At 36.7% G+C, this 22,315-nt stretch overlaps 1 protein-coding gene and 1 pseudogene across 2 annotated transcripts in view; one reads left to right on the forward strand and one right to left on the reverse strand.

Annotated features, from left to right (window-relative positions):
* Positions 1-22,315, forward strand: part of ADAM9 (ADAM metallopeptidase domain 9) — a 102,854-nt gene that overhangs the window by 22,125 nt on the left and 58,414 nt on the right. Inside the window, exons 4-9 of one of the 2 annotated variants that reach the window (XM_019921514.3) lie at positions 5,870-5,948; positions 11,400-11,476; positions 12,483-12,678; positions 14,678-14,743; positions 16,909-16,980; positions 19,261-19,430. In XM_019921514.3, coding sequence (XP_019777073.1) covers positions 5,870-5,948; positions 11,400-11,476; positions 12,483-12,678; positions 14,678-14,743; positions 16,909-16,980; positions 19,261-19,430 — 660 coding nt within the window. The remainder of the gene's footprint in view (positions 1-5,869; positions 5,949-11,399; positions 11,477-12,482; positions 12,679-14,677; positions 14,744-16,908; positions 16,981-19,260; positions 19,431-22,315) is intronic. The other variant, XM_019921515.3, reaches the window with a different exon arrangement.
* On the reverse strand, positions 20,715-20,872 carry LOC117309979 (large ribosomal subunit protein eL39-like; annotated as a pseudogene).

Below are 22,315 nucleotides of genomic sequence, written 5' to 3' on the forward strand. Positions count from 1 at the left end.
TAGAAGGTTAAGGGTTACTTCATAAACCACTAGCTGGCACCCTGCATCCATGCCTTGTCCATAAGCCTTGGAGATGAGTATACTGCTGCTCCATTGCTGCTGCAAATGACACAGGTCCTTTGCTTGACCAGACTTTGGTCAGGCTACTGAACTTTCCCCTGGGTGCATGTCTACACTTCCTTGGAAAATCCAGTTTTAGCAAGAACCCTGCTAAGTGAGTTTAGCAAGAACCCCCCACCCTCAACATCTGATCAAATTCCTCATCTTCCGCCATCCCCTCGGGTGATGTCTGGTCACCGTGGCCTGTCTTCAGTAAGAATCCGTGAGTCTGTTTAGCCAGAGCTTCCTTCATCGTGGTGTTTCATCTTAGTAATTTTCCATCCACTGACCCCCACCCTGCTCATTGGGTACAAATTCCCACCTGCCCATGCTGTGCTTGGAGTTGAGCCTGATCTCTGTCCCTCACTGTAAAATGCCATTGCAGTGGTCCTGAATAAGGTTAGCCTCACCATCTTTAACACGTGTCACTGAATATTTTTTTCTTTGACAGTCATGGCGCCATGACTCGTATAGGATCAGATTCATCACTGGACCCCCCGACCTCTCACTCTGGACCCTAAGTATGCACCTTGAAGCCCTTGTCTTCAGTCCTGACTGACTGATCGGGAATCCATTGGTGACTCTGACTCCTGAACCATTGCTCCAGACAAACATCTGTTGAAGCTGACTTGATTTTTACAGTTTTGAGTATACCCTCTGAAGCTGGGTTAGAGTCCCAGGCTTCTTTCGACAGGTACCTCCTGGGCTGGAAGGTCTTCCTGGCTCCGTGTTCTGAATGGGGATTACTCCCTGGTGTCCTGGGCTGGAGCTTCTTTCTTCCTGACTCTGTGTGAAGTCTCTGTTCTCTCTTTTGGATCTGGCTTCTCCCATTGGAACTTCTCAGCCAACTAAACCACCTCTTCTCACATCCTGCTGACTCTGCTATGCCAGCTCTGTCTGCTTCTGTTCTTGTTGGCATGTTTTGCTGAGGATAATTTGGAACTTTGTTGGCGTCTTTTGGAAACTTGAGATCTCCCCAGATTGACTGCTCTAATACTGCTCCCTCCCTGTTGCTTCTGCTCCTCCGTCCTCCTCTTACCACCATCAATCTTTCCCCCAGTTCCCTTGGATCCTTTGATATGTCCCACTTCAGACCGCCACCTCCTCCATCCATCTGTGCACACCCGTCAGACTTTCCCCTCCCACTGCAGCCCCTCAGCTCCCCACAGCCACTTCCATTTTTGGTCCCTTGCCGTCCGTCGGGGGCTCTCAAGAAACTCAGGTAGCCTTGAAAGCAGCTACCTGAGTCTGAAAAGAAGAACAAAAGGCTATTTGGAAATAGAACTGAATGATTTGTCCACTCACATGGGCTTTGGAAACATCCAGACAGCAGTTAGATGTCTCTTCAGTCTGTTGCCTAAAATTTAGACCATAGCAAAGGAAGATTACGTATCACGGCAAAAGAAGATCTTAAAAGTCTCCTCCAGAAGTATTGGTAGGCAGGTGACCTTAACTTGTTTTATTTGCCAGAGACAATTCAGATGAAAATACGAAGTGGAGATAAACAAATAAGATTGTATTGCTGTTTTACTGACTCACGGCTAAAATTTTAAAATGAAAACTCTTAAGTTCTCTATTTGTGTCTGTATGTTTATGTATTTCTATATATATGTATGTTATAGGTGTGTGATAGTTTCCTACCTCTGGGTGGTATTATCACATTAATTTATAAAATCCCTTAAAGAGTTCTATTCAAATTGGTTTAGAGATAAATGAGCACTTAGATAAATTATGTTCTTAAAACTCTCAGGAATACAGAAACTAACCCAAGTTTTTTTAAGTTCACATGATCTTGAATAATCTTTTTGCTAGTTCTTATATTGTTGATACAGTTGTTGATAAATTGACAACTTCAGTGGTGTCGGCTTTAAATATGTAATGCAGATATGCAATTTTTTCCACCTATGTTTACTATTCAAATAAGCTTATGTTATCTCTACCAGATATTTAAGATTATAAATTATAAATCAACCCTTAGGACAAAATGTATAATAAAAAGGAATTGCTTGATGTCAAGCATGGCAGTTAAAAAAAAAGAGGCAAGAACCATAAATATATAATTTTTTGTTCTTCGCTTTTGTGATTTTTTTTTTGATACTTGCGTGACTTGTCAACAAGAAAAACAACTTAAGAATGGATGGCTAGCTTTGTTTAATTAATGGCTCATGAAATTTTCATGAGTAATTCAAGTATAATTGTTCAGAACAAGTAAATTAAATAGATGTAAGTGGACTAAAAGTTTATAAATGAACTTTTCAATGGTAATTATGTTTTATGCCTCCTGAAAAATAGTTTCAAACATTTTTTTCATAACTTGAAACCTTAAAGCTATATGAAGTTAAGTCAAAGATGGGTAATCATTGACTACATAATTTCCAAATAAGATAAAATATTGAAATATTAATTGCCGAAGAGAAATTTAATTTTATTTACTTTTGGCATCTTGTTTTCATATGGTATAGAGAAGCTAAATATATTTAGGTCTGTTAGTAAGCATGAGGAATTGTACTGTGAAAAAGACACATCTCTAGAAATTATGAAATAATGTATTCATTGTTACAGAATGATAGTATGTAGCAGACAGTTTGCAATTGCCTGCTTCCTAGTTTTTACTGAAAATTAGAGTTACTAATGATTAAAAAATCTAATCAATATAAATAAATGAAACCACTAGGAATAATAAGGGTAAAGAAAACAAACTGTATACAAGGAAAATACAAGGTGTATTTTTGATAAGGAAGGGTATGAAAGATATGTTTTGCTAAGGGTAAGAGAGGATAATTTTGTCCCAAAGTAGAATGAATGGTTGTTCCAGAATGAGAAAGAAGAAAAATGTAGGACAAAAACTGAGTGATGTAAGAAAATTTCTAAAGAAAGTTTGTGGAAAAGGGACCTTGGAAAAGGAATCTTTCCTTGTGTGGTCAAAACTGGCTACTATTGGATGGATTTATTTGTAAGGTTTTTTGGTTTGTTTGTTTGTTTAATTTGCCTTAGTATTAATAGTACACTGATACAAAACCAGAATTTGGTTTTCTTTCTCTGTTAAAACACAAGGTTTTCTTAGATTATTGGTTTCCTCTTAATAGGAAATGGTAAAAAAGGTTGTTTTCTTTACATTTAAGTAATCAGCTTGGGAGGATAAGATTTTGTGTTTTAAGATAATTTCCAGTGTGTCTTGTGTTTATCAGGTCTTTGATTATTTCAGAAAACCAGATCTTCTCAATATTAAGAAAGCTAAGAGTTTGTTTGTTTTTTTTTTTTTTTTTTTTTAAAATAACTGGGTAACTTTCTGTATGTGCCTTTGAAATCTTTTAATTGTGACTTTGGTTAAATGGACAGCTAAGTGTTGTTTCACAGTGACACCTGTGATCCAATTTAGTCAAGTGTTCAAACCTTTTGGCATTTTTGACAATTTCCCCAAATCAAATTCTAAGTGGAGTCTCTTTGACCCCAAACTAACTTTGATATTTCCAAAATGGCCCTTGGAAAATCTCAAAGGATTTGTCTCCTTATGAAAAGAGAGATGTTGAACTAATCAGGTTTATTTGATGTGTTAATGCATCTTATATTCACGGCAGTATAGTTATTTGCATAAGTTCAGTCAAAATCTATCCTCCTTGTAACACAAAGCAATTGGAAACCTTTCTTATATTACCAAGACTTTGATTGTAATGTCATATTTGGGAATGATGTGTACTGAATCAGATATGACCAGATAGCTCTAAGGATCTAAGGTTGACTTTAAGAAGGCAATGTTTATACAGCTCCCCTTGGAAGAACCATCCTGTTCCTGGCTTACAGGGTTTCCTGCCTTACAGGTGAGTAAGGAAGGTCACTTCTGGCAGGCCCAGGAACCTCAGGATGTTTGGGGAACCTTCAGAAGAGAGGAATTCACCCAAATCTATAGGTATTGCAGTCAGATCTGGTGGCAAGTTTTTGACTTGGCTTCTTAGCCTTGAGAGGGAATGCTCCAGCAAAGCAAACTCAAACAAGGTACTATGTGGTCAATCACTGTTTTTGCTGTACTTATGTAAATAACCAGGCCAAATTTAATGAGACCAAACTTCCTTGCAAACAAATTAGTCTTACTTTATCTTTCACAGAAATGGGTGTGACTGTAGAGAGAATGTGCTTTTTTGTTTGTTTCAATGGAAAACTATAGTGAACTGTTGCTGCTTTCATCTTGCACATTTTGCCAGCTTTACCAAATTCTGAATTCTTCTAGTTTCCTCCTGTATCTGGCTACAGCTCTCTAAGTTCACATTTCCAAATTTTGTCCTTTCTGACTTGGAATCATTGACAACTAAAACTGCCCTTTTCCTGAAACTCTGTAAGCTGCAGCTGGAAGACTTGATAGAAACTTCAAAAAAAAATGATTACAATAGATCATGTATGGGCGAGCTTCATGCCTCCTGCTGTGTGGACCTCTCAGGAAATTCATCAGAATACCTGATGCTATCACCAGTGACATTGAAACTGCAAACTAGGAAAATGTGTCAGGTGGCCAGTGCCAACCTCAGTCTAACACCTGAAGATGCTCTAAGCTCAAGTCTAAAAAATCTTGATGGCTTCCTCCTGGACTTAGAAACTGGGTTTCTAACTACTAATCTTTGTTTTTCTTTTATTTTTCATAGCAACTCCCCTCATTAAATGCCTGACTGCCAGCACCACCCAGCAAATATCCTCTACTATCAGGTTCCAATAGATGATTCAGCTGGTCTGTAATGAACAAAAGACAACTGAATGAGGAAATGGACTTGTATTATTCAGAGGAAAGAAGAATGTCTTTTCTTTCCTTGAACAAGCAGGGAGACTAACAAAGATTCTTTACTTGTCCAAACTTTAGTCAGGTTCCTGAACCTTCTCCTAGGTCCAGCAGTGTAGTTTGTTGTAAAATCTAGTTTTAGCAAGAACTTCCCCCTGCCCCCCATATCTGATCATTCTGGATGTCTGATCAGGTTCTTTATCTTCCACTCCCTTTCCCCGCCCAGTGATGTCTGATCACCCTGGCCTGTCCTCAGCAAGAATCTGTTAGGTTAGTTTAGCCAGAATGTCCCTCACCCCTGTTGTTTCCTCATAGTAATTTTCCATCCACTGACCCTCACCATGCTCCTTGGTTATAAATTCCCACTTCCCCGTGCTGTATTTGGAGTTGAGCCTGGTCTTTCTCTCCACCGCCCTGTAAAATCCCTTTGCAGTGGTTCCTATACTTATGTCGTTAATAAAGTCTGCCTTACCATCTTCAACAAGCATCACTGGATATCTTTTCATTGACAAAGCTAACCCTATTTTGCACGTGTGGTTTCCACTATCAGTCTACCTTAACATGGAAGGAAGCTTCAGGAATCAGCAATGATTGGTTCCTCTAACAGCTGACACAGATTTTGCCCCCGTACTTAGGAGGTCAAGGAGCGCTGCTTCTTTATATAGGACATTTAAAAGAGGGTAAAATCATTTATTTTCTTCCAGAAATATGGTGTACTATATAACCTAATTTATACTTTTCCTATGAGATGTATCAGAAAACTTTAAGGATGTTACGTATGTTTTATGCAACCAGCATTTTGTGACCGTGAGGACAACGCATGATTTCAGATGCAGGTCCCTTCATGAGCTTTTAGTTTTATGGTAGCTCCTTCTTTGAATAACAATTTATCAGGTGAAAGTTTTTATTTCTGCTCATCTCTTCTGGGATAATGCCTTATAAGTTGTGTCCTTAGTTGCAAATAGATAAAATAATTTTAAATGGTGTGTTTTATTCCTCTTGCAGGGACCTTTTACCCAAAGATTTTGTAGTTTATACCTACAACAAGGAAGGGGCTCTGATCTCTGACTACCCTGATATACAGGTAATATATTTTCCTCCTGACCCTATAGCAGAACTTAAAACAATTATAATTTTAAAGTGCGTTCTCTTCAGGTACTCAGGACTGTTACCTTGTGCTTCCCCAAGGACCTCTTTTGATATTATTATATATGGCATTGTCCTGGGGTGGGAGTGTGAGTGCATTGACATAAATTAAACAGTATTTACCTTACGGCTCTCCTGGTTCTCCATGGTCAAGTGATTTTTAAAAGAGCAGGAAAATAATCTTCTATTGAATGATAATCCTTAGAGATTATGAAGGGGAAAAGTCTGATTTATTTTTTTATTTTATTTATTTTGCTGAAAATGGATACCTCTTAAAGTACATCTTACTTCCTTATTAAACCATTTGACTTGCCATTAGTACTTAGTAAAGAACAAACACTTGTTTCCTATTATACGTTCTGATTTTTTGCTGAAAACAATTATTTTCTTAAGAATTGTGGTCCTTTTTGCATCAGAGAACAGAGTTTTCCTGAGGACAGAACTGGCCAGGAATACTTGAAATAATTGGCAGATGTCAACTTTGCTTTATGTGTTATTTAATTAGAGCATAAATATTTCGAATTTTAGTTGGTAAGAGTGTCTTAAAGTCCCTTTTGGCAGTTAGGTATTATATATTATTATTTTTTGCTATAGTTTTCATGAGAAATCTTTGTTACCATTAAACATGTATTATTTTTCCCCTGAGCTTTGTTATGTTTTGCTAGGTGGAATTGTTTATGTTAGTTTTGCACTTTTGCAGCTCTCTTCAAATAAATAGAAGGCAAAACCTTTATTTTATTTTATTTATTTATTTTTAACATCTTTATTGGAGTATAATTGCTTTACAATGTTGTGTTAGTTTCTGCTGTATAACAAAGTGAATCAGCTATACATATACAAATGTCCCCATATCCCCTCCCTCTTGTGTCTCCCTCCCACCCTCCCTATCCCACCCCTCTAGGTGGTCACAAAGCACTGAGCTGAACTCCCTGTGCTATGCGGCTGCTTCCCACTAGCTAGTTATTTTACATTTGGTAGTGTATATATGTCAATGCCACTCTCTCACTTCGTCCCAGCTTACCTTTCCCCCTACCTGTGTCCTCAAGTCCATTCTCTATGTCTGTGACTTTATTCCTGTCCTGCCCCTAGGTTCATCAGAACCATTTGTTTTTTAGACTCCATATATATGTGTTAGCATACGGTATTTGTTTTTCTGTTTCTGACTTACTTCACTCTGTATGACTCTAGGTCCATCCACCTCACTACAAATAACTCAATTTTGTTTCTTTTTATGGCTGAGTAATATTCCATTGTATATATGTGCTACATCTTCTTTATCCATTCATCTGTCAATGGACATTTAGGTTGCTTCCATGTGCTGGCTATTGTAAATAGAGCTGCAATGAACATTGTGTACATGACTCTTTTTGAATTATGAAAACCTTTATTTTAGATTAATTATTAGTACTTAAAAAAGGCAGTGCTGACTTAGATCCATCCTTTGCTGGCCTTTGCTGACTTTGCTGACTCCTTTATCTCAATGTTGTGTTTGTCCATTGTTTTATTTTATTTTATTTGTTTTGTTTTGTTTTATTGTTTTTCCATTGTTAAATACCAAAATAGTAGAGGAGTTTAAATGTATGTGATAGCATAAACCAGAACACAGATAATCCATTCAGCCGTTCATCCATCCATCCAGTCATCCATCCGAAGATTACTACAGCATGAGACCAAAGACCACATAATTTATGCCACTCAACAAAAGCAGTGATTTTAAAAAGGCACTTTTTCTCTTGGAGCGGTTTCTTGACCTGGATTTTGGTAACACCCACTGCTTGGACTTGATTCCTGGCTCTATTATTTATTTGCTGGTCAAGTTTCTTAAACCTGTTTGTGCCTTAGAATCCTCACCTTAAAATGGGAATAATAATTATAACTTCATGGAGTTATTGGGAAGCTTAAATGAGTTAATACTTGTAAGATACTACTTAGAACAGTCAGTCCAACAACTGTGAACTCAATATTATTTTTTACTATTGAAAGTTTATATGCTTAAAAGTGCTAAAAATAGATTTCAGTTTTATAGAAATTTATTCAACTCTTATCATAAAGAATTACAATTTAATTATGTTTTCCTGGGTGTTTGAAAAATATAAACTAAGACAGATGGAGCCTTTCACTTATTGGTTATTGAATATTGTTCAAATAGATAAAAGTGTGACTATAGATTTGAGATAGTAATTAAAACTTTGGTACTGGGATTTTTGTGTGTGTGGCAACATCGTCAGATATCATCATGGAATATACTTTTGTTCATAAAATGCAGTTAAGTTACACTGAGAAAATGTAAATGCTTTCCCTTGTGATTCTGTTATTTAAATTAATTTGTAAAGCTCTTATGTGGCTTTCATCATCAGCATCTTTCACAAGGCCATTTTTCACAAAGAAACACAGTTTTAATAACCACTTGATATGAGTTGCTGTGTGAAATAAAACTCCAAATTAGTATTAGTCTTTGAACTTTGGGGTACCTTGCAAATGCATTAGAAAGTCTCTCAACTAACTCCCTCAGTTAATTAATGCTCCTTCTTTCCTCTGAAAAATTTGTTGACTGCCCCAAGCTCGCTGGCCCTTGTGGCTGGTAGGCTCTTCTCAGATACTTCTGAGTACTTCTACTCCCAGTAGTTGAGTTTTTTGCTTACAGTTTTTGTGTTTCCAAAACTGTTTATGCCATTTATACCTTTACTCTAATCATGCGATTCAATTGGATGTTTTGTAAACTTGCGAAATAGGATTTGTTGTTTTTTTAAAAAACTAAATTGAAGGCTTTGGAAAGATTTAATAAAACCAAGTTATTAAAGAAATACCATCAAGTTGGTAGATTGAGTGATCAAGTGCTGGATTTCAGTCATGTCAAATGAGAGCTTCTATTATAGTGGAAGTAGAAGCATTTAATTTTTGAGCGCTGTGAGTTACTGTATTACTATCTCATAAGTGCTACCTCATCTGTAATAGAAGAGGTGTCTCTTTTCCTCTAGTGAGAAGAAGGCAGTATCAAAGCTAGACTTTAACTACAAAGCACTAGAAAGAAAACAGTGGTTGTAAATAGCCTCACACTGGAAAAAGTTGTAAAATGTTGAAATTTCACCTGTGTTGTTTAGTGCATAATTGTTTAATTTTTAAAAAAATGTTCACAGTTTTAGACTTATAGGAAAAGTTGCAGGAATGATAGAAAACATTCGTGCATACCCTTTACCTAGATTCTCCAAATGTTAGCATTTATCACATATACTTTATCCCTTCTTCTCTCTCTTTTTTTTCTTTCCTGAAGAGTATGTTGTACACCTGGTGTCCCTTTACTCTTAAATACTTCAGCGTAAATTTCCTAAAAACAAGAATTTCTTTTATGTCACCATAGTATAGTTCTCAAAATTAAGAAGTTAATATTGAAGCAATACTGTTATTCAGTTACATACCTTATTGATATTTGTTTTGGTCCATTATCCTAATAATGTACTTTATAGTGAAAGGAAATCCAATTTCACGTGTTATGCTCAGCAGTCTCCCGTTTCCTTTAATCCAGAAATCCATAGTCTTCCCTTGTATTTCACAACATTGGCATTTTTGAGAAGTACAGGCCGACTTTTTGTAGAACGTCCTGCAATTTGGGTTTGTGTGATGTTTACTCATGATTGGATTCAGGTTATGCACTTTTGGCAGGAATCCACCCTGAAGGGACATTGAGCCGTTCTCTGTATCATATCATGAGCATGTGCTGCAATTAGTTTATCACTGACAGTGTTAACATTGATGATTAAGGAGTTGTCTGCTGGGTTTCTTCTCTGTAAAGTTACTGTGTTTTGCCTTTTTTGGTTAGATACTTTGAAGCTTAGTAACTATCCCAATGCTTCTCAAATTTTTACCCCCTAGTTTTAGTATTTAGTATTTGCCTGAATCAGTTGTTATGATGGTTGTCAGAATGGTGATTTCCTAATTTCATCAGTGCTTCTGTATTCACTGGTGGTTTCTACTGTAAGGAAGAGTTTTTCCTTCTTACTTGTTTATATCAGCATAGACTCATGGGTTCTTACTGTATCATTAGTGAAATTGAAAATCTTTTCATTTATATAAGGGCATTTTTATATCTTCTTTTGTGAATTGTCGTTCAACTCTTTTGCTCCATCTTCTATTAGGTTTAATCTTTCCCCTTTAATGTTTCAGAGTTCTTTGTATTATATATAATATAGTATAGTTTTATCTATGATAAAAGTTACAGATACTTCTCACCAGTCTCTGAGTTGTCTTTTGACTTTTTTTTTTTGGTGTTTCTTTTAATGTAGAAGTTAAAAAAATTTTTTTAATACAGTGAAAATTATCAGCCTTTTCTTCTGTTGACTCTAGATTTTGAGTGGTAGGAAGTCTTTCTCTACACCAGCTTAGAGAGGAATTCACCCCTGTTTTCTTTCAGTTCTTGCATGAGTTCATTTTTTTAAATGTTTGGAGTCTTGATCCATTTGGAGCTTATTCTTATGTATGGTGTGAGGTACCCTTTTTTGAATGTCTAACCGGTTGGCTGAGCTCCACTTGTTAAAAAGTGCATCTTTGCCTCAGTGACTTGAGATGCCACTTTTATCATATAAGGTTCCACATGTATTTCAGTCTATTTTGAGACTTCGTATTCTGCTCCACTAGTTGGTCTCTCAGTTAATGCACCACCAGGACCCTACTGTTTTAATTATTAAGGCCCGATGATATGTCATAAGGTCTGGCAGGGCTGGTCCTCCTCCTCCTCCTCCCACTCCCCTTGGCTTTTCTTTTTTAGTGCTTTACAGTTGTTTTAAAGATGAAAAAATCTCATTGTGTACTAAAAAGTTCTGATATTAGTAAGTGATATGCTTGCATTTCCACTGGTCAGTTTCTTGCTCAAGATTAAGGATAAAGTCTCTTTAATTTTTAAAGATGGTTAAATGTATAACTAATAATAATAATAGTATAATCAGTATGCTTATATGAAGAAAAGAAAATCATCGGATCAAAGTCACTGTTTTTGCCGTGTACTGAATTTTTCCCCCCTTGGTGTCACTAGCCTGTCACAAGGTCCTCTTCTGTATTGGATTTCAGTTGGCTGCTGTGGCATCTTCTTGCCTGTGATTAAAAATGTTAAACATGACGTTATGCTTCCTTGTTCTGCTTCTAGGTTTAAAGGTTATAGGAGTAGAGTTGTTTGTACTTAGTGTCCTCTGGAATTCTGCCTAAACATTTGTGTAGCTGTAGGGTGATAGTAGACAGTCTGAAGATAGTACAAAGAATGCCATGTGATAATGATGGGATGCCAATAATAAAAATTTTTAGTTTATGGGCCTTAAGTAATTTTGTTAGTTCTGCAGTTTCTATGATGATTTTCAGCAATGTAACAGTATTTGAAGATAATACAGTTTTTATCATTTAGAATCATTGTCATTATCGGGGATACGTGGAGGGCGTTTATAATTCATCGATTGCTCTTAGCAACTGTTTTGGACTCAGGTAAGGAATTTTCTTTATCAATTTTTTGGGGTTTTTTCATTCCCTTATTTCTTTCCTCTTTACCTATCTCTGTCTCCAGATCAAGTCGCTTTAGGGGACTTACATTTAGATTTTACTTTGATGTTGCTGAAGGTCTTTATAGCTGTGTTTCAGATGTCATTTTCAGCATGTTTATTTAGGACAATCTTGCAGTTGATGAATTTTAATAACTAAAGAAAAAATTTCATTTTTTTGAGTCCACTAAATAAACTTTGCTATTTAAAATAACGTATACTTTAAATTTCTGTCACCCTTCAGGTTTATAAAATTTTCACCTATATTCTTTCATCTAAGGTGCATAATGACTGTGAAAAGGGGCTGATTATTTCCATATTTAGGTGAGCAAGCTGAGGTTCAGAGAAATCATATCATGTATCAAGTGAAGTGATAATAATATTAAAATTAAATTTATTAAGGGCCAGGCAGCATGACACTGGGCTGGTTGATTGTTTGCATGATTGATTGAACTAAGAAATATTACTTTAAATTCTCAAACCAACTATATAAGATGGCTATGACTATCTCCATTTAAGTAATGATACTCGTAGAACAGTTACTGTGTACCAGGCAACGTTCTAAGTATTTTGTGTGTATTAAATAATTTAGTTTTCAGAACAACTCTATGGAGAATGTAAACTAAGGCTAGTAGGAAACATTTGGGATTCAAACTCTGGTCTTCTGACTCCAGACTTCACACTTTTAGCCACTGTTCTGAATTGCCTTTCCTTATACAGCAAACCCTCAGAGAGGTTAGGTAACTTTCAGGCAGTCATGCTAGTGAGTAGTCGTCTTGTGCTTTAAGTTTAGGTCTGCCTGCCTGTAAAGCCTCTCTGTTTTTCTCTATACCATTCTACCCCTTCTTACATATGTTAGGAAGTAGGACTTTTATTCAGGTTTCTTAATTCCTTTTCCTGTGTATTTTTTTTTTCATTCTAAAACCTTGTGTATGTGTAATACAACACTTAAGAGGCTTGCTGCATATAGAGAATGTGAGTTATGGGATTGAACCCCTGCAAAACAGCTCTCATTTTGAGCACATCTTTTATCGAATGGATGATGTCCACAAAGAGCCTGTGAAATGTGGGGTTTCCAACAAGGATACAGAGGAAGAAACCACAAAGGATGAAGAGGAAGAGCCTCCCAGCGTCACTCAGCTACTTCGAGTAAGGACATAATGTATTTCTTCATGGCTGAGACTCAAGTTAAAAAAAAATGTTGTGTTTGTGCCTTAAACCAATACCTGTTATTACTGTGTTTTTGCCAACTGTATGCCAGACATTGTGATGGGTACTAAGGGGATAAAAAGACGAGCAATACGCAGTTCCAGCCAGCAAGATGAGTACAATCAGGCTTCTGTGTTTTGGACACTAGGGCTTAAGTCTTAAACAGTAACTGTATTTCTTTTTGTCATTGCTACCTAATAGCCCTTTACAGTGACTTTGAGAGGGCTTTTTAAAAAATATTAATTAATTAATTTACTTTTGGCTGCATTGGGTCTTCATTGCTGCACGCGGGCTTTCTCTAGTTGTGGCGAGCCGGGGCTACTCTTCGTTGCGGTGCGCGGGCTTCTCATTGCGGTGGCTTCTCTTGTTGTGGAGCACGGGCTCTAGGTGCGTGGGCTTCAGTAGTTGTGGCTCGAGGGCTCTAGAGCGCAGGCTCAGTAGTTGTGCCGCACGGGCTTAGTTGCTCCGCGGTATGTGGGATCTTCCCGGACTGGGGCTTGAACCCGTGTCTCCTGCATTGGCAGGCAGATTCTTAACCACTGCGCCACCAGGGAAGTCCAGCTGTGGCCTTTTTTTTTTGCGGTACGTGGGCCTCTCACTGTTGTGGCCTCTCCCGCTGCGGAGCACAGGCTCCGGACGTGCAGGCCCAGCGGCCATGGCTCACGGGCCCACCCGCTCCGCGGCATGTGGGATCTTCCCGGACCAGGGCACTGCGCCACCAGGGAAGCCCCAGCTGTGGTCTTTTTGATGTAGATATGCTTTACACAGACTGGAGTGGTAATTCTGGAGGTCTAAAGTGAGAAAGAGAAAGAGAGGGAAAGAGAGATTGAGGTTTGGAACTTTAATGATCTCAGATTTTTTCCAGGGACACTCATGGTATCCCTGTTTTGAGACTTCTTTAGGATTCCTTGGCTTACTCTTGACAGGAGTCTCTCTCTCTTTTTTTTTTTTTCTGTACGCGGGCCTCTCACTGTTGTGGCCTCTTCCGTTGCGGAGCACAGGCTCCGGACGCGCAGGCTCAGCGGCCATGGCTCACGGGCCCAGCCGCTCCGCGGCATATGGTATCTTCCCGGACTGGGGCACGAACCCGTGTCCCCTGCATTGGCAGGCGGACTCTCAACCACTGCGCCACCAGGGAAGCCCTTGACAGGAGTCTCTTAACCTGAACTGTTTCTAGGACCAGAGGAACCTCAGTTGCAGAGAAGCCAGCTTTCTACATAATGAGATGATGTCGCTGTGGTAGAAGAGGCTTGTGCCTCTTCTTCTGGTGTATTTTAATTAACTCGTACTAGTTTATGGCATTATTTTCATTGCCTCTCCTGCCATTCATTCTTTTGACTTTTGTACTGTTCTTTTTAATCATTGGAAAACATTAAATTTTAGCTCATGCTATACTTTATCTAAATTTTTGTAAAATCACAAAACTAATTTTTTTTTAAAGTGGCACCTTGTATGTCAGGGTCAATTGTATCTCAATGAAACTGGAAGGAAAAAAATAAAGGACAACAATAACAAAATAAAATGACAACCTTGTCCTTCCTTCTGCTCTGGGTTATTGGCAGATATTCTTTCTTCTACTCCCAGCAAAGTGATGGAGTTTCCTATTAACGTGTGTGTGTGTGTGTGTGTGTGTGTGGGTGTGTGTGTAGTTTAGATATTAGAAGATCAGTTATTCTGCTTTGGAAACTTGAATAACTCATATTGTCTTTAACTAGATAGACTATTTCTCAGATCAGTACAGATGGCAGATATCACTTTTTTAAAAAAAGTGTTGTTTTGGCTTTATTGATCTAGGATGTGTTAAAATCATTTTATGAAGTTCTTAACAGACATGAAATAAGTGACTAGAGGTTAGGGTAAGATCATTATGTATGAAAAACGTGTAGCCTTATACCTTTTTTTTTTTTTTTTGCCTTTATGATGTTTGTGTGTTTGACAGAGAAGAAGAGCTGTCCTGCCACAGACCCGCTATGTGGAGCTGTTCATTGTCGTAGACAAGGAAAGGGTAGGATTGGTGACAGTTTTTCTTCTTTTTCATGAAAAGCAGATGAGAAGTGAGCATCCCATGAAGGAAATATTAAATATAACGTATTTGTATTGATTTCTGTTAAATGTAATTTAAAAACTAAAATGACTTTTTTTCTTGATACTCATACATGATATGCCTAATACCTCCAGAACTGAATGTAGCAAATGAGATTACCTCTACCTTTATTTTTTACTGGTGATTTTCTTCCCCCGTTCTTTTGGGTGATTTGCATATGCTAAATTTCTTAAGTGAAACTGTTCTGCCTCTCAGTTAAGCTCTTGAGACTTTTTCAGAGACATTTAAAGGACTGTGGTGATAAACTCAGTTAATCAGATATTGCTTTGTTGCCTAATAAAATTGCTTTTCTTTCTAGAATTTCAGCTAACCTATTTAAGAGACAGAAAACTATCTATCTAAGAGAAAGATATCTCTAAGAGATATCTATCTATCTATCCTATTTAAGAGTTAGAAAACTTCCAGGTTCTTGGCATGCTTTAGAAGGGAGCAGAGGAGAATAGGTCAGCTTAGCATTTACTATTTATTTTATTGTACAGGATAACACCAGGGCATTTTCCTTATTCATACTTAAGAATTGTGCTTTACTCAACTAAAAAAAGTTATGTGTCTATTTCAGCATTTACAGCATTACCAATTTTATTTTTTTTATTTTTATTTTTTTTTTTTTTTTGCGGTACGCGGGCCTCTCACTGTCGTGGCCTCTCCCGTTACGGAGCACAGGCTCCGGACGTGAAGGCTCAGCGGCCATGGCTCACAGGCCCAGCCGCTCCGCGGCATGTGGGATCTTCCCAGACCGGGGCACGAACCCGTGTCCCCTGCATCGGCAGGCAGACTCTCAACCACTGCGCCACCAGGGAAGCCCCAGCATTACCAATTTTAGATACAGGTGCTATATAATTTAACCTATAGATTATTTGAAATGTTTTGTCTGACTTGTACTTCCAACTTTGTTGTTTGTGCAAATAAGCTGTTTGCAGAAACTTAACACAGTTGACAAGTCCTTTCTTGTAACCTGCAGAGACAGTTTTGAGGATTTTTATGTTTTTTTTTAAAAAAAATCCCTTATTGTATGTAGACTGGAAAAAAAAACAAGCCATATTTTTAAGAGATAGAAATATATTCAGATTTGTTCATTATAGGTTCATTATCCTCAAGTGTAGAAGGAAGAAGCATAAAGGAGTATGAACAAGCATGAACTTTGTCCCAGATAATGTGTAAAATGTTCCTGTAGAATGTTGTGGACAAGTGACAAAAATAGAGATTTGAAAAGTTTTTCTTTATTACTCTCTCCACATAGGTATAAAATGGTTCAAAATAAAAATGGTTCTATTTTAATCAAACCTTGTCAAGTGTATTAAAAAAATTTTTTTTTATTTAGGAGAATCATGATAAAATGTCTAATTAATAAAATCTGATATATTCTGGTATTAATGCCCTTATCATAGAGCAAAACCACATAATCTTTTAAAAGTGTTCTTTTAATTAGTTATTAAATTGGTTATATTAAAATAATATTAAAATAGACATTTGGATTTAGCTAGATCTCAAAGAAGTGAATCAGTCATAATCAACTGGCTTAATATGGTTAAACTTTTATATATCTCTATATTTCTATCTACATATAATGTTTTCACTAGTGAACGTTGGTTAATTTCTGATAATTAATTTAGCCCAGAGTTTAGAAATTGGTTATTGGTAATGTCGTTAGCCTAAGAGGTGAAAGGATCAGGAAGTCTTTCAGATTGTCTTTCATTCCTTTATCTATGTATTTTGATTGTTTTAAACTCTACCTTTGTGAAATGCTTGAAAATATTTTTGCATTAAAATGAATTAAAGACTGTTAAGCATGAAACTCATTTTAAAGTTGTACTGCTTTGGAGAAGATTAAGATTTCAGTGCTTTTTCATTATTCATTTCACCCACGTATCTGCTTTTCTTTTATTCCTATTTATCACTAAAATGTATCCTTTAGACTTATTAGTTTGAAATGCAGGAGAATGTCTAAGTGCCTCAGTTTTTGGTTCAGAGGAAATATTTGGATTCTTATCTTCATTGTAAGAGATTATAGAAATTTTATTCTTAAATTGCTTTGGTGATAATGATTTCCCTTCTTTGCTTTTCAGTATGACATGATGGGAAGAAACCAGACTGCAGTGCGAGAAGAGATGATTCTTTTAGCAAACTACTTGGATAGCGTGAGTTGTATTTTCTATCAGCTGGGATTATTCTGTCCTCTCCTCTCACAGTCTCCGAATGGAATTTTAAAATTGTCTCATTTTGAGCTCTGATTATTCTAGAGCCTAAGTAAGTAACTCAGTCTTTCAGGGGTCTGCTCTCTAATTTGTTTTGTAACTGTTTTATGTTTAAAAGTAAAGTATAATTGTAGAGAGAGAGACTCTGAGACAAGCAAGAGATTTCGAATTAGCATCTACTTTATCTTTAATGTCAACGAAAAATTCATCAGCTGATCTAAGAAAGAAATGGAAAATTTTATTTAACCAAATTTGAGGATTATAACCCAGGAAGAGCATCTCAGAAAGCTCTGAGAACTGTTCCCCTCGTTAGAAGTCAAGGTACAGTTATATAAGTTTTTTGAGACAGAGAGCTGTACATTCAATGAGGCATTATTGACAGTTTACACAATCGAGATTTAATTATCATCGTGGCCCCTAACAGGTCAAGAAGGAATGTTATCTTTTAAGGAGTTGTCTTGCTGATGCTAGGAGAATGCTGCTCTTTATGGTTGAGCAGGTATTTCTGCCGATGGGGGAGGTTTGGTCGATGCCTAATGCAGATACACAGTGCACAGTGTGGGGAGAGAGGAGGCCAAAGGGCAGAGAAGAATGTATTTGTTTAAATTTTTCTCATCTTGCCATAAAATATGACTTTTATTTCATAGCAGATAGGCTAAGGTACTTTGGTATTTATAGAAAGATCTTTGAATTTTTACTGAGAGAATCTTATTTTAAATAAGGCTGCCTCCTCTGAAACTATGACACTGTGTGTGTGTGTGTGTGTGTGTGTGTGTGTGTGTGTGTGTGTCTATGTGAGAGACAGAGAGAGAAGGAGGGATTTGGTTTGAGATTTTGGAGTTTATTCATCCAGTGGGAGATACTGGAGAATTAGCTACATGTTCTTATAAGATAATTTCATCTCTAAGTTGTTCCCCTAATACAAATACCAAGCATAATAATGATGATGATGATAATGATAACATTCTATTGGATATTTATAACATTCTAGAAACTGAGTCAATTGCCTTACATTTATTAACTCACTTATTCCTCACAGTATCTCTGTGAAATAGATATGAGTTCCATAATCCTTTATCTGAAACCTTTGGGGTGCATGTCATTAGAATTTTAGATAAGAGTTTAGGTAGGTAATATAGTTCACTTCGCATACATTTATAACATATAGTTCACTATGTATTACATTACACCTCCAACAGGGTCCTGGGGTAGCACCTTGTAATCAACCTCATTGACATTTCTGTAGTGAAATATATGAATATTTACATTAAGTGAGCTAAATATGGACTATAAATAGGCTTGCATTAGTTTAGGGAAAGTTTTGGAACCAAAATACCCAAAACTTTAAATATCCAGAGTTTGTCAGATTTTGGAATGGAAGATAAAAAGGATTTTGAATCTTTACTTTTGTTTTATGGATGAGGAAACTGAGACCCTTGAGAAGTTAGAGCCTCATTATATTGAAGGGAATTTTTTTTGGAGGGGAGGAGTCCTGTTTTTAATTTAAGTAGTTGTGTTACTTAAAAGATATTCTCATATTGTTTATTTTATTGTATTATTTTTTATTGAAGCATAGTTGATGTACAATATTATATATGTTACAGGTGTACAGTATGCTGTTTCACAATTTTTAAAGGTTATACTCCATTTATAGTTATTATAAAATATTGGCTACTGTTCCTTGTGTTGTACAATATATCCTTGTAACTTATTTTATATATAATAGTTTGTACCTCTTAATCCCCTATCCCTGTATTGCCCCCTCCCTTCCTTCTCCCCACTGGTAACCACTAGTTTGTTCTCTATATCTGTGAGTCTGTTTCTTTTTTGTTATATTCACTAGTTTGTTGTATGTTTTTAGATTCCACATGTAAGTGATACTGTACTATACTTGTCTTTCTCTTTCTGACTTATTTCACTTAGCATAGTACTGTCCAAGTCCATGCATGCTGCTGCAAATGGCAAAAATTTCATTCTTTTTATGGTTGAATAATATTCCATTGTATGTATGTGTATATATATACCTCACCTTCTTACCCATTCATCTGTTGATGGACACTTAGATTGCTTCCGTATCCTGGCTATTGTAAATAATGCTGCTGTGAACATTGGGGTGAACATATCTTTTCGAATTAGTGTTTTTTCTTTTTTCAGATATATAACCAGGAATTATTCTCATATTCTTTAATAAATTTTATATATTTTTATTTGTTTTCTTTCCAGATGTACATCATGTTAAATATTCGAATTGTGCTAGTTGGGCTGGAGATTTGGACAAATGGAAATCTGATCAACATAATCGGAGGTGCGGGTGATGTGTTGGGGAACTTTGTACAGTGGCGGGAAAAGTTTCTTATAACACGTCGGAGACATGACAGTGCACAGCTAGTTCTGTAAGTGATTTTTTTTTAAAGGTACTATTAATGGCATGATCAGAATAATAATTTTTGCTTTTTTTCTTTTATTAGAATCATTCTGTTAAGGTTTCTGAGCATTCATTTAAATGAGGAAAATTTTTGCTACTGTAGGACAAGTGACAGTATGATAATAAGACCTGTCTTTTGTGTTGGAGCCTCTGTGACCTTTATCCCATGTCCTTCTTCCTCTTTCTTGGGTTTACTTCCTCATTTTGGTATGGCATGTTTTCTAGTTTCTTCTTGTGTAAGGATATATTGAAAGAAAAAATTTTGACCTCTTGCATGTTGGAAAATGTGTTTCACGGCCTCAAAACAGAATTTAAAAATTATCTCCTGTACACCAGAAAGTAGCAAAACATTGTAAATCAACTGTACTTCAATTAATAAAAAAATTATCTCAGTTTGAACTCTGATTATCCTAGGGCTTAAGTAACTCAGTTTTTCAGAGGTGTGCTTTCTAGTTTGTTTTGTAAATTTCAGGTTAGTTTGCTGAGTATAAAATTCTAGGCACGAAATGTTTTCCTTCGGAATTTTGAAGGCATGGCCATTGTCTTTTGACTTCCAGAATTACTATTGAGAAGCTTTAATTCACTTTGGTTCCTGATCTTTTGTATGTGGCCTTTTTTTTTTTTTCTTCTTTGGAAACTTGTAGGATCTTCTCTTGGTTCCCAGGCTTCTAAATTTTCCTGATGCTACGCTTTGGTGTAGGTCTTTTATCACTCACTGTGTTGTGTTCTTAGTGGGTAATTTCAATCTTGAAACTGCAGTTCTAGGAATTTTTCTCAAACTATTTTGGAGATGATTTCATCCTCTTTATTTTTATTCTTCATTCCTTCTGGATTCCTTTTACTCAGCTATTGAGTTTCCGGTGCTTGTCCTCTAATTTTATTATCTTTTGTCTCCTTCTCTTTGTCTTTTTGTTCTGCTTTCTGGATATTTCTTTAAATTTACCTTCTAAGGTTTTTATTAGTTTTTCATGTCAGCTATCTTATTTTTAATGTTTAATATTTAGCTCTTTTTTGTCCCCCTTAAAATTTTTATATGGTCAAATTCTTTTTTTTTTTATCCCAACAAAAGGTTCCACATATTTACTACTGGGCCAAAGCATTAGTGCAGAAACACTGACACAAAGAGAAAAATCACTTTCCTAATAAAACCCATCCAGCTGTTTGGGTAGTAGTGATGTTCTCAGAGTGATATGGTAAGATGCAAGTGTCCTTGACCCAGCAAAAATGTGCGCCACCTCATATGCGAGGCTCCTTACAGACCTAGCTTGGTTCTTCTCCAATGTCTCGTCTTGGGGTTGTACCTGATTTTATTACCAGTCTTCATTTGAATCCACTGGGGAATGGGACGATTCCCTGCTTTTGTTTCTTGGCCAGGAGTCGCTTGATCCTGAAAGTCTTGTGAGAAGACATGGCGAGGAGCAAATTTAACCGTACGTAGGATGGCAGAGAAGAGAAGAGAAGAGAGCTGGTCAAATTCTTATTTCATGGATATAATAATTTTTTAAACTCTCTTTGAGATATTTCTGATATATTTTTTAAAATTTTCTTCTTTCTACATAGTATTTTCATGGAACCATAAAAAAACTTAAGCTTATGTAATCACTTAATACAAATATATTCCAAAAGTTAATACAAAACCCTCACTTAAAAATACTAAAAAAATTTCTTGCTTCTTAAAAATCTTCTGGTTGGTGGGCTGACTTTTTGCCAAAAAATGTTTTATGTAATAATTTTTGCCTTCCTTAATGCTGATGGTACCTAAAACTCAAAATTTTTTCTGAGGAGAAATTTCCCTTGATTTAATTAATTTATTTATTTACTTATTTATTTAGTCATACCAGTTAGTTTAAAGCAAGGCACTGAGAATGCCTAAATGGATTTTTATGGCCCCATAACCACAAAAGCTTGATCCTGACATTTTTATTAATTTTTAGTAAAATTGTACCTGGAAGTGTCCTCATACCCTGGCAGTGAGCATGCCTTCTCATTCACAAAAGGAACAGGCACCAGGCACACTCCCTGTGCTTTGCCCAACCACATCTACCAAGCTGTCTCCTCTGTTTGGTCTCCATCTGCCATGTTAGAGGCGTTTCCCAGATGTCTAATAATCCCTGGTTGTTTGTGGTTAGGAATGGGGTACTAAAATTCCTTTCGGAAGCATTGAGGACATAAGTGGGGCTTGGGGACTGTGGGGTTCACTACAGGGTGATCTGGCTAAAATGTTTTCTTGGCAATCCCCTTATGTCAATATCTCTAGGCCTCTTGTCCTGGCTGTTCAGATGCCCGAGAGAAGGGTTTATTCATTCATTTAAAAGATATTTATTAGATGTATTCCTAGGCTCTGGGGTATAGCAGTGAACAAAACAGACAAAAATTCTTGCTCTCATGGAGTTCATATTGTGGTGGAGGAGATTTACCTCATAAGTGAGATAAATAAGTGTATATAATATGCTAAATAGTGATAAGTAGTAAGGAGGAAAAATAAAGCAGGGAGGGTAGAGATAGAAGAATTGGGGGGAGTGAGGTTGAAAATTTAGGTAACTTGGCGAGGGAAGGCCTCAATGAGAAGATGACCTTTGTGTAAAGACCTGAAGCAGGTGAGGGAGTGAGTTAGGGCTGTATATTGGGGAGGAGAGTTCCAGGCAGAGGGACCAGGTCCTTAGATACAGGTGTGTCCACGATGATTGAGCAGCCATACGGAGACCATCGTGTCTCTTCTGTTTCCTGTGCTCCCTGCCTGCAGCCTCCTGTGTGAATATGTCATTTTGTTACCTGATCTCAATAGAGTTTTTGAATAAATAGATATACTGCATTTTAGGAAGGTTTTTTCATCTAGAAGGTACAAAACAAATT

This window comes from Tursiops truncatus, chromosome 21, assembly GCF_011762595.2.
Source record: "Tursiops truncatus isolate mTurTru1 chromosome 21, mTurTru1.mat.Y, whole genome shotgun sequence".
NCBI lineage: Eukaryota > Metazoa > Chordata > Mammalia > Artiodactyla > Delphinidae > Tursiops > Tursiops truncatus.